Raw genomic sequence first — 12479 nt, forward strand, 5'->3', positions numbered from 1 at the left:
TGAGACAGCAGACTTTTGTTCCACAACAAAATAGAATTTAATCATGAACTGACTTGTCACCGTCTTCTTCCGTGTGAAACGAAACGATCACGTCTCGTGCTTCCCCTTTTTTGTCTGCGTGTAAGGCATGCAGCCGCCACACACTTTTTACACATTGAAAGCGAACAGCTCCGACACACGCACGCGCACACGCACACACACACTTGACACAATATACACAATAAAGCGCGCTCGCAGCAGCAGCAGCAGTAGTAATACTCCACCCCTCCCGGTCAGATGCAGGATTCATCACAACAACAAAGCATAGAAGTTCACAAATGAGTTCTAAACTATGAATAATATTTGCCGCCTGCTACTTGGACACGTGAGCGACACGGACAGAACGCACAGCAGCGGTCACGAGCAGAGATTGGATCAAGTCGCTCATGTGCAAGTCTTAACCAACAAGTCCCGTGTCATTTTTATTTTTGTTTTTCCGAGTCGCCAAAACGGTGGTGGCTTAAGTCGACGGGAGTCCCAAGTCGCCCCGACTTGATTGCACAATCTTTGCCCGGTCCGGTAACTTTGCACGATGGGAAGGAATGAAGCAGCCGTGACTCGGCAGCGAGCCCTTGTCGCCCGGCGTTTCGGAAAGATACATTGGGGAAACGCCTCAGGTTCCTGTCTGAGTGTGTATGTGTGTGTGTATCGATATAAAAAGTGCAAGCATTTTCTCGTCTCTGTGGTTTAAAATCCTAGCAGATGGCCCCAGCTGTATAAATATTTGCCTCCATATAAAAATAAAATTAGCGATACACAAATATGACACACCTAACGGAGTTTAGACAATGACGAAGCTACCGAGGAGAAGCGAATAACACGAGAAAGCTGCTGGTGCGGGACAATAAATATGCAGAGCTGGAGGTGCTTGCTGTGCGCTGCCCAGGAGGGAGGGCGAGGGGGGAGTCACGGCTGTCGGGGGGGAGTGAAAGGTGCCCACGGAGCAGCGGCTAGTTTCTTTTCGAACTATCCGGGAAGGGGCTTCAGTGTTGCTGAGCTTCCTGCTCCCTCTGACGGCATCCCACCGCCGTGATGAGAGCCGCCCCCTTGCCGCTGCCGTCCTCAGACAGCAGGAAGGTCACGTCGCATTTGGGGGAGAGCTCTTTCACCGTTTGCTGGAAGATCTTGGAAAAGCTGCGGAGGGAGAAGAAATAAGGTGAGGAGGTGGCTGGAGTGGTTTTTAAGAAGGTTGCCTTACTGTGGGTGCAGCTTGTAGAGCGTTCCGTCCACGCCCACGGTCACGTCAAGGTGGTCCAGTTTGCGGTTCTCGCGGATCTTGTCCACCACCGCCGCCATGCCGGCCCCGCAGATCTGGGCGGCGCGGCGGGACACGGTACCGCAAACCTCCTTGACGATGATACTGTCGTCACAGGTGCTGTCCAGCCCCAGCTGCTGCAGGATGGCCCGGACCTGCAGCAGGGCCAAACGATCGCTGTGGAGAAGGTTGGGAGGGTCAAAAGAGCAGGCAAATCCAAACCTTTAAGGAGTTGGGAATAAGTTAAGAAGAAAACTTGAAGTAGATGAGACCAAGGCCAGAAGACCAAAACTTTGTGGAACCAAGACTAGAGACATTATGGAGCCAGGACCAAATCAAGGACAAGACTTGGAGCAGCTGAGAACTTGTTAAGACCCCAAGTCAAGATGGAGATATTTAAGACCAAGGGCCAAGTCAAACCTGAAGAACCTGACATGGAGTCAGTGATGTGAAGATTTTTTGCAGTATTGAGAAAGAATCCCAAGTCTACAACATCTGAGTTCCAACACAAACGTATTGAGGACTTTGAGAAATGACTCACCTTTCGATCTGAGATAGGAACTTTGTCTCGAAGATGCCTCTAGTCTTCAGCGTTTCAGAAATCTGTCCCCGGAAAAGATATCCACGTTTAGTGAGATCGATCAGAATCTGCCTGACGATCTCTCCCAGGTACATGCCGCTGCACATCTTCTCGTATCTGAAAAAGAAGAAGATTGTCGAGGACGTGTTGTCGACTTGAACGTACTGTGAGATACTGAAAAGCACGGTGACCTTTGTTTGCCTTCGTTGAGCGAGTTCTCGTCCACCGCCTGGTCGTACTGGGTTCGGATGTCGTCCAGGCAGCCGTTGTCTCCAAAGGCTCCCCATTCCATGTTGACGCACATGCGACCTTCATTCCCTTCCACAATCTCAATGTTCCTCATCTCCTCCATGTAGCAAGCGTTGCTGCCCGTCCCTGAAGGAGGTGGGGGTCAATATTTTTTTTAACATGACTCGGCATTATCGTGTCTTTTGGTCCTCGAACCAGAAGGTGACTTGCCTGCAATCAGGCCCACCTCGCAGGTGGGTTCCTCATAAGCGCAGGTCATCATGGTGCCCACGGTGTCGTTGACGATTGCAACCACGTCCAGCTCGAACTCCTGAGAAAGGATCAAAGATGCCGATGGGACAACCTAAAATATCAGCTGACGATCCGACTGAAGGAGTGATTTTTGACCTCTTTCCTCTTGATGGCCTCCCTCAGAAGCTCCACCACATCTTCACCCTCGCAGTCGGTGGCTTTGAAGCCTTTGGTCCAGGTCACGAGTATTCCCTGCCGAACGCAAAGCAATGACCAAAGGGATGTGGCAAAGGTCTTCTGGCAAACTCACAGCGTCCAGGCTGGTCTGATGGCAAGGGAAGGAGAAGGTGAAGCCCAGAGGCAAACGGGCACTCTTCATACCCATGTAGTCCAGGAAGTCCGAGATGCAGTGCACAATGTGGTCAAAGAGCTGTCGGGGAAGGAAAAAAAAAAAAAAAAACGTCAGACCAGAAAGGAGAATTCCCGGTTGCGTTTCTTACCTCCTCTCCCGTTCCCTGCATGACCTCGATGGGAATGGCGTAGATTTTGTTGTGCATCTCTACCGAGCGCTTCTTCCCGCTGCGAATCTTTACCAGAAGCACCCGGAAGTTTGTCCCACCAAGATCCAGAGCGAGGAAGTCCCCGTTTTCTGGACGGGAAGGAAACGGTTCAGTCGTCACGCGGGCAGGAGATCTTGGTCGAGTTTGAAGATCTACCTGTTCCGTCCGGTGTGCTGCGGACGTACGTGGGCAACATTTTGACCGTGGCCTCTCGGTGCGAGTCCTTCCTGAGACCTCTTTCGATTTCCACCCGCATGCGTTTCTTCACCTCCAGCAGTTGGGCTTTGCCCAGCCGGAACTCGGCCATGGTCTGTTGGATCTGCCGAGCCTGCTCCGTCAGGCGGTAAGCCACCGCCGTCACCATGGCGGCGCCTTTGCCGCTCCCGCTCTCCGAAAGCAGGAAACGGACGTCCGAGTCCGGCACCAGGCGGCGTACCATCTTGTGCAGACGCCGGGCGTACCTGCTCACGCAGATGGTTGGATTCTCAGCTCGGAAGATTATCGACGATGAGGTTCTCGCACTTACTGAGGGTGCATCTTGTAGAGAGAGCCGTCGATGCCCACGGTGGTGCGAAGGCGAGCCACGCCTTTGTTCTCCTTCAGGCGGGCGAGGATGCCGCCCAAGGTGGCGGCGATCAGATTGGCCGAGCGGAAGGACACGATGGTGCACACGTGCTGCACGGCCAGGCAGTCTTCGTCGGACGGCTCCACCCCGAGCCTGGTTAGGATTTCCATGCACTTCTTCAGACCTTCCTTAGTCCTGGTGGAAGACAATTTTAAGATGATCCCATGGTAAATAATGAAAGGTCAGAACGCACCGTACTCACTTTTCAATGGCAGAAACATGCTTGGTCTCAATCTTCCCTTTTGTCAGGAGCTCAGGTGTGATGCGTCCTTCAAAGAGTAGACCTTCTTTGGCCATCTTGACCAGAATGAGTCGCACCAGCTCCCCCATGTACATGCCGCTGGCCATCTTCTCAAAGCTGAGTGGTGGAACAAAACACGGCCGGGGTGTCAGACCAGGCATTCCTTCTCCAGAATCTCCAGAGTCAATAAAAAGGCTCACAGCTGCTTTCCCGGGTTGACGGAGCCCCTGTCGATCTCACGGTCAAACTCGGTGCGGAGGTCCTCCAAGGAACCGTCGTCTCCAAAGGCCCCCCACTCGGTGTTGATGCACATTCGACCCTCGTCGCCCTCCACCTGGTCGATGTGACGCATTTCCTCCATGTAGCAGGCGTTGGTTCCCGTTCCTGGAAGCGGAGCAAAGTGGGAGGAGTCAAGTCATAAACCGCCGCTTGGCAGGCTGCCGTGTCGGACTCACCGATGATGATGCCCACTTCGCAGCGTTGATCGTCAAAGCCGCACGTCATCATGGTTCCCACCGTGTCGTTGACCACCGCCATGATGTCAGCCTCGTAGTCCTGACAAGCGGACGGAGACGTTCAGCCGGCTGGGAGTGAAAAGTCGGGCGCCTCTGCGGAACCTACCCCTTGTTTCTTGATGGCCTTGTTGAGGAGTTTGACAACGTCCATGCCTTCCACGCCGCTGGCCTTGAACTTCTTTGTCCATGTCAGTAAGACGGCCTGTGAATAAAAATCTCACAAATCTTAATATGGTAGCAAAAGTAGTTCTTAAGATTTTAGCATTATTATTATCATGATTATTATGATTATGATGATGATGATGATTATTATTATTGTGAATCAATATTTATTATTATTATTATTATTAATATATATATATTTATTTTTTATTTATTAGTATGATTATTATTATTATGAGTCAATTTTGCTTCAAGTCAGGACTTTCCAAATTTTTAAGGCTGTTTTTGGCGGAGTAGTCTAGCAAGAAGACGCTTACCTCATCCAGTTTGGTTTGGGCGCAGGGAAAAGAGAAGGTGAATCCCACGGGAAGCTTTTTGTCCTTAATCTTTTGTTTCTCCATAAAGTCGCCCAGGCAATCGGCCACATGGTCAAAGAGCTGCGGAGAGAGCGAGACACAAAGGAAGACACGTGGCTACGGTTAGCGTCAACCGGCTGCTGAAATCTTGACCCGTCCTTACGAGATGTAACGAACTTCCCGACCCGGCTTGCGTATCGTGTTACATTTTAGGCGCAGCTGGCGTTTTACAAACGCGTATCTGCTGATCGTTCGTCATTTAGCGATCGTGTTACAACGCCGACTTGCAAGTTCAACGCAGGTCATGGCGGGATCTGATGTCACCCGACGACTCAACTTTATTGGTACTTGCTTAGAATCCCCGAACAAAATGATCACGGGTTAACAAACTTCGGCTTTACCTGAGTCCCGCTGCCGTGAATGATGTCATCGGGGGTCTCGTAGACCTGGCTCTCCATCTGAACCGGCTGCTTTTTATCCTGGGTCACCTTGACTCGCAGGATGCGAAAATTGGATCCCCCGAGGTCCAGAGCAATGAAATCTCCCTTTTCTGCCAAAAGACGTTTCGACGCAGATCAACAAAGCGCATTCCTTTCTTTCCCGTCTGGCTTTGTCTGTTCAATGTTTGTCAAGCGTGCCCTTTGCGTGTCCCCTCAAGCCGCTGCCACCTGATGCTATTTTTAGCATCTCGACAGGGCCGTGAAATCGAATTTTGATCGGGGCCTCATGGACATTGTTTGGTGTGAACCAAGTTTGCATCTGCTGGCGGGAATGTGCTGATCCGCTGACATCCTTTGTCCATTGGAAAGCGCCGCTCCGGCTGCCTCAACTTCTGACCTTGTTGTCGCTTGCCCTCAAGTAAGTCTTGTGGAACGCAACTCTGCCAAATTTAGAACTGCGGGGTATGTGGTAGACGGGCTAGACTCTACCGGACTAAAATGAAAACATCCTTCTTGTCGTCTCTGATCCGGAAGTATCACTACTCTGGGATTGTCGACGCTAAGCTAGCTCGATTAGCGTCCATACCAGCAATGGCTGAGGCCAGTTAGTGCTTTCAAATTTGTCATGTTTTGTTAAATATATTCTTTTTTTTGTCTTTGTAACTTGTGACATTCACAATACAAAAACAAATGCCACTTCTAATGTGAGAAAAATACATCCATGAAACAAGGACCAATTTACAAAATTGAACAGGAAGTCAGCCATTTTGGTTTCACAAAAGCCATGGGAACGTTTTCTTTTTGTTCTAATCAATTGATGTCATATTAATGATATATCAAAAAACCTTATGACTAAATGAAGTTTTTTTTTTTAAATGCTACCTGAACCGTCAGGGATGGACCTGACGAAGGTGGGCAGCATCTTGACCGTGGCGGTGGGGTTGGTGCCGTGGCCCAGGCCGTCCTCCATCTCCCGGCGGAAACGGTTCATGACGTCCTTGAGCGTCTCGTCAGAGAGCCGCATGGAGTAGAGGTACTTGTCGATCTGCCCGGGGACACAAAAGCGATACAGAAAATTGGTCACTTAGCCACCATGACCACACGGGGGCAGCACTGACAGGATGCAAAGGTTACAAAGCTTTCAGGTGGATCAAATAATTGTGAAATGTGCTTTACAAGACATATTTGTCGAGAAAAACAAACTAACCAAGAATTCAACGCAAAGGCATCACGAATTCTGAAATCATTTGTGATCATGACAAAACACAAAGCGCCAACTCTCGGGGTATGCTGCTGTTGTGTCATGTGACACACGCTGACCTTTGCGGCACTGCTATTTTTAAACGCTCATTAACATTGCACGTCTGTCTGCCAGTTGACCAGGTCACATGACCGAGTGAGTAACCCTTCCTAATAATACAGCACGCTGCCTTTAAAAAGAAGGTAAGACTTGCTTGCACAAAGTAATGACTTGTCCGGACTGAAATTTGTGGTGACTTGCTTCATTTTTTTTTTACGTAACTTGGAACTTGGCTGAAACTTGAAGGCTCCGACTTGAGACTTGCACAATGCACAATGGAAATCGTTTTTCTGCCACTTGCATTGATAAACAACAAAAAGAGATTTATAATGCATACAAATATTTAAATAACAATACAAAAACAACAATAGCTCATGTCTTAATAATTAATAATAATTTTTGGCCACCCTATACAAGACCTATGGATTTTCCCAAGAGTCCAAGGGAACAGAACCAAATTGGGAAGCATCACCACAAAGCAAACAATTGCCCCCCCCCCCCCCCCCCCCAAACAGCCGTGACATCACTCTCAGCGGCTTTCTTCACGACTTCTTTTCTGCGCACGTGCGCCCACTGCACTGTGACGTCAGAGCTCTCCCTGCCCCCGCCCCCTCCCCCGACTTTACTAGTCCAAGGCCCTCCCCCGAGCCTCCATCCATGTCGCCGGTCTGTCATCACACACACCAGCAACAGCAGCTAGCTGCCCGCCAGCTAATTTGTGCAAGGTCACATCTCGGAAAGGTTAGCGGCCGCTCGTGGGTAAGAATTTGGAAGTCACGCCGGTTGGACACCTGTGGGAGCTGTCATGGAGGCGTCCGTGTCAAGGGCACGCCGCTAACCTCCAGCCGCCGCTACCACGCTCATCCTCCTCCTTCTTCCTGCATCCTCCCACCCGACAAGTAACATGGCTGCCGTGAGACGCAAGTGGCATGTTGCAACCTCGCCAACGTCCGCTTTTACCTTTTTGAGTTGATCATCCTTCAACTCGGTGAAGTAGTAGGCCAGGAGCTGAGCCGCAATCATCCTGCCTGCCTGCCTGCCTGGCTGCCTGCCGGGGTTCTCGAGAAGAAGCTGCTCAGCCGCCTGCTTGCTTGTGCGCCCTCCTGTCTTCGTGTCCCGTCTTTTCCTTCCCACTGGTGGGCGAGGCTGACAGGCAAAAGGGAAAAGTGAACAGCAGCGATCGTGTCTGCGAGTCTGCGACTATAACGCGCAGGGGTGGGAGGGGTGGGGTTCCACTGTGCCCCCCCCCTCCTTCCTGTGTAGCAGCTCGCCCGTGGAATGGCGCTCCTGCCCCCATCCGCCGTCCTGATTGGCTGAGTGAGCAAGAAGGACATGGTGGCAAGCAGAAAGGAAGAGACTGGAAAAATACAGATAGGATTTTTTTTCCCATGAAAAAGTAGTTACTGAGATTTTTTTTTTCATTGAGAATTATTGATTTTTTTTCTAAACTTTTGAAACTGTTGGACAAAAAATATTTGACATGACTTGTAAACGTTGGCTGCTTGAAAAATAAATATTTTCAAACTTTTCCTTCCCCAAAACATCTCTATTTATTTATTTATTTTGGGGGAGGAAATGCCCCAAGCAGCAGCAGCTTAGCTGCGTAATGGCGCCCTGCCCCCATGCCGCATCCCGGTTGGCCGAGCAGGAAAGACGGAAGAGGAAGGAACCAATGAAGGGTTGAGGAGAGGTCTAAGCGGCCCCTCTCACCATGGAGCAGGAAGCTGCATTTGAATGATAAGATGATACCCCCCACCCACACCCCTCCTTCATGGTAGGCACGTCTCTCATGTTGCCACGGCAGCCAGGGGCGGACGTGCAGATGGGCAGGGCAACCATCATGTGATGTCACCATCGCACTTCCGAGCAGCCTTATCTGTCATAAAAAAAAATCTCATATACCGTCTACTGCACAATTTGAATTGGAGGAATGTAGAAATATTATGTTATGATAATTTGTCCATGAAATGGTTTGTTTTTCAAGAAATAATATATACTAGTACTTTAAAAATTTTAATTAAATGTATTTTTGTTGAGAATATATTCTAAAGTTCTACAAATATTTTTTTTCAGATTTTTTTTCCCCCCTCCCTACAAAGTTTGCTTTTTTTCATATCTGTAAAAGGTCAAGCGAGTGTGACTTCTTAGCGATGAATGCAAACTTCTTCGGACAATGAACAAGGTGTCGGATTGATACGGTGAGTAAACACTCCACTCCTTCAAATAAAGAAATAAAAGAACCAACACGCCCAGTTGGACTCCCCCGTGATTCCAACTTGCATCGTAAAGCTTATTGAATGACTTTCGTGACTTGTAGGTCACTCTGCAAGCTTGTAGCTTTGCATCGTCGTCACGAACATCATGACAGAGGCATTAACTCTAAGGGGATAAATGTAAAAAGAGAAACTGGAATCATAGACCAGATTCTACCTTAATAAAAGTGACAAACTATTTTATTTTAGCATCTTCGTTACCTAATATCTAGATGAACTTTTGAGGTTGGTTTGAAATGTCTTTATTTGCCGCAAAAGGTCAAGGGAGGGTCAAAAGGTCGCCTGAGAATTGCAGTTGACATTTTTCCACAACTCAAGAGATACTCCATATGTTTAAAAAAATACTACTACTACTACTACTACTAACACACGCCCCCCCCCCCCCCGCCCCCCTCCCTGCGAAATGGGGGACAGCGAGCCTCCGAGGGCCCTTCGGCTGTCATGGCTGCTTGAGGGTGACCTTCCCCCAAAGACCCTTTTCTACTCTTGTTTGTGAATAGAAGCAGCCTTTGTTGGTCTTACAATAGGGAAATTCCAGTTTGGCAGCAGGAGAATCGACACTATCAGCGTCCCAAAAGATCTACATCCTTGTTTCTAAAACATATTGTAAATGCAGAAGTGAACAGCAGAATTATGTGTCGAAATTGCTTGACGACATCTAAAAGAGCATGTTTGAGCTTTTGCAACTCGCTGCTCGGCATATTATCACGCTCCAGTTATCGCCGATGACCCCTCCGTGCCGTCCCGCGCGGAGCAGCTTTCAAACGTTCCACGTTCGACTTTCAAGTCATATTTTTACTACGACACGAGCTAATAATATAAAATAAGGAAAAAAATGCTCACCTGTTGAAGAAACGTCATGGAGGTTGGCGGGGGTGGGGGGGGTTAAAACTTGTGAGAATCGGTCGTCTTTGGGATTATTAGTATGTTTAACAATAACAAAAAATGCCAAATAATTTTTTTTTAACATTTATAACATTGCTTCTTTCTTCTGACGTCACAAGAGTGTCGTTCACAAGTTGGCCGCCAGAGGAAAGTGTCGCTCCACTTAAGCTGATGTTTAGGACTGGAGTTGCGGGGGGTACAAGGTGGTCTTCAAGTGGAGACTCCTCAGGAACCATCTCGAAAGATCTTCTTGCATCTCCTTCTTTGGTATCTGCGTGCGTGCCACGTGCGCGGCGCGCCTCTCTTTGCTGCTTGCTTGAAACAAAAGCAAGAAAACTTTATTCCACCCTGCGTCAAAGCACAAAAAAACAAGACTTATGTGTGATTAACTCTGAGCGAACAATTAAAAACGGATTCATTATTAAATATTTTAATCACTTGACAACTTACTACATGGTCATTTAAATAAAAGCCTTATTATACACGCTCTTTTTTAATTTAAAGCCATTTAAAAAAAAAGCCTTGCTATACATGGTCATTTATAAAATCATTTATTCTTATTTATCTTTATCAAGTTAGTGAACAAAAGTGTGTAAACGAGTGAGCGCGTACTTCCTGTTCTGTCGGTGATATCACATTTACATGCACCAAAGTAGCAAAAAGGCTGTCAAAATGGACTGTGAATAAAAGAAAATACATATTTTGTCAAATGTAGAAACATTCTTTACAGATACAAACGTTAGTGCTAGTTAGCCGTATCTTCATTTGCAAGTTTTTCATCAATTCACGTCGGTTTTGTTTTTCACAATTCAAACACACTAAACCGCTACAACATCAAGGAATAAAAATAGAAATATCTCCGCTTCACATAAGCATGATTGTTTGTCCAGCTTATGCTGGTGTGCGTTTGCATAGTTTGCACGGCCGCGTCAGTTCTCACAAACGAGGTCAGCGATAATAAAAACAAAGCTTAACACTCCGACGTCATCATATTTCTAACCCTTAAAGTATCTACAATCGAAATGTTTCACTGCAATTAACTTGCGGAAAAACCAAAGCACACAATTTCCCTTTGGGATAAAAATAAATACAGTAAAATAGATAAATACAGCACAAGTACAATTTATGTAGTGATACTCTCGAATGTGATTAAGGACAGAAAAACTGTGGAATGTTAAAGACTTTGAGTAGAAATGTGTTTTTGTTGCGCTCCATCCAAACATTTTTATTTTTGGGTGGAGGCGTGTCCTTTCGTCTACCTGACCCGAGCAGAGAAGCAGCGCATGTACTCCGTCACCCAGCGCTCGGATGTGGACGTAGTCAGCTGCCAGCGTCTCAGCTTGTCCGGGTCGGCTGAGCGAGCGCGACGGCGATCGGTGCTCGCCGGACGCTTGTCGGGAGGACGCAACATCGTGGTCGGTGTCTGGACACTCGCGTCGCAACGCTCGCCCTGAAGGTGGGAATTCACCATTTTTTATGTCCTCATTAAATTGAGTGTCAGACCTGAGCAATAAATTTGTATTTTTTTTGTGATGCACATTATCAATCAAGAGTTTACGATACATTAGCTTAGCAGTAGCTTACCTCAGTCAAGGACTTACATTGTTGGGCGTTACGACTTTGCTGGTGGGAGCGTCTTCGCATCGGCTCCGCTGGTTGTCCCTGGCGCCCCCCAGTGGCGGTTGGCTCTTAGCGCGCTCTGGTTTGCGGTCAGCTGGCGACTTGTTGCCGCGGCAACTGCCCTGGCGAGGGCAGGATTGTTCCGTCAGTACCGCCGTTGCCTTGGGTGGATCCGTGTTCGAGTCGGGTGAGTCTGCCGACCCGTTGGCGGTCTCCAGCTCGTCTGAGGCGCCGCTCGGGTTTGGAGAAGGTGAGACGGCGTTTTCTGTCTGTGCCACTTCTGTCGCAAATCCAAAGAAAGAACATTCATTGTTTGTTTGAGCGCCTTTCTGTGACAAATCAAAAGAACATCACATCCTTTCCTGCTGACGATAGAGGTCGAAATTAAACGCTTAATCGGTCATCACGTTACCATGGCAACATTGAGCATGCCGGTGTCTCACCTGCAGGTGTCACTGCGTCGGCGTCCACGGCCTCCTCCTCTGCTTCCTGCTCCTCCTCCTCGTTCGACGGCTTCCTGGCGTCAGGACTGGAAATCAGCTGGTTTGTTACGGCGGCAACGGACAGCGGAGCCACCCGGTTGCATCTGGCCCGAGGTCCGGCGGTCCTGGGCGTGGACTGGCCGCTGGATAGCACAGAGCCGCCCTCCCAGAACCAGGGCTTGTGCGAGTGCTCCATGACCCGCCGAGTCAGGCGGTAATGTAGGGAATCCTCGTAGCATTTGGAAAAGGTCTCCCACTTGGGCTCCCGGAACTTCTTCATGTACTCCGTTCGGACTTTCTTGGTCACCATGGCGACGAGTGTGACGTCACTGCTAGGATGCAAGTGTGAGACAAAGCTTAGGGTACATACACTTTCCCAAAATAGACAAAGATATGCAAATAAATGGCCTGTATAGGTCTATCCTCCTTCAGTGCAAAGTAAAGCAATATTCCGCCAAAGCAGTGGTCCCTGAGTTGCTTCTTGGTTATAATAGTGGATAAAACCAGTTGAAAGCCCCAGTTTTATTCCAAAACAGTCCATTGACAGTGAAAAATATACACCAGCATGAATTAATTATGATTGGGTTACTGGTTCGATTTGTAACGTGTCAGTAAATAGTAAACAAACGAGGTGTGTTGTTTGTTTCTTACACGACATTTTGCAGC

The 12479-nt window shown here is 48.3% G+C and overlaps 2 protein-coding genes across 3 annotated transcripts; both read right to left on the minus strand.

Annotated features, from left to right (window-relative positions):
- Nucleotides 1-13: 13 nt before the first annotated feature.
- Nucleotides 14-7789, minus strand: LOC125969150 (hexokinase-1). Of its 2 annotated transcripts, none has more exons than XM_049720906.2 (18): nucleotides 7514-7789; nucleotides 6136-6298; nucleotides 5215-5363; nucleotides 4775-4894; nucleotides 4402-4497; nucleotides 4236-4335; nucleotides 3981-4164; nucleotides 3742-3897; nucleotides 3441-3674; nucleotides 3071-3375; nucleotides 2855-3003; nucleotides 2665-2784; nucleotides 2511-2606; nucleotides 2334-2433; nucleotides 2066-2249; nucleotides 1836-1991; nucleotides 1238-1471; nucleotides 14-1173 (listed from the first exon to the last, which is right to left on the minus strand). In XM_049720906.2, exons 1-18 carry the CDS (start codon nucleotides 7574-7576, stop codon nucleotides 1023-1025), a joined length of 2760 nt encoding a protein of 919 aa, XP_049576863.1. In that variant the 5' UTR covers nucleotides 7577-7789; the 3' UTR covers nucleotides 14-1022. The 2 variants fall into 2 exon arrangements, with proteins under 2 accessions (XP_049576863.1, XP_049576864.1); XM_049720907.2 differs by lacking the exon at nucleotides 7514-7789 and adding an exon at nucleotides 7345-7482.
- Nucleotides 7790-10246: 2457 nt separating this feature from the next.
- On the minus strand, nucleotides 10247-12123 carry LOC125969162 (centriole, cilia and spindle-associated protein). Its single transcript, XM_049720924.1, has 3 exons — nucleotides 11775-12123; nucleotides 11313-11611; nucleotides 10247-11161 (listed from the first exon to the last, which is right to left on the minus strand). Exons 1-3 carry the CDS (start codon nucleotides 12121-12123, stop codon nucleotides 10967-10969), a joined length of 843 nt encoding a protein of 280 aa, XP_049576881.1. The 3' UTR covers nucleotides 10247-10966.
- Between the last annotated feature and the right edge of the window lie 356 nt (nucleotides 12124-12479).

Source organism: Syngnathus scovelli, chromosome 5 (assembly GCF_024217435.2).
Source record: "Syngnathus scovelli strain Florida chromosome 5, RoL_Ssco_1.2, whole genome shotgun sequence".
NCBI classification, from domain to species: Eukaryota; Metazoa; Chordata; class Actinopteri; order Syngnathiformes; family Syngnathidae; genus Syngnathus; species Syngnathus scovelli.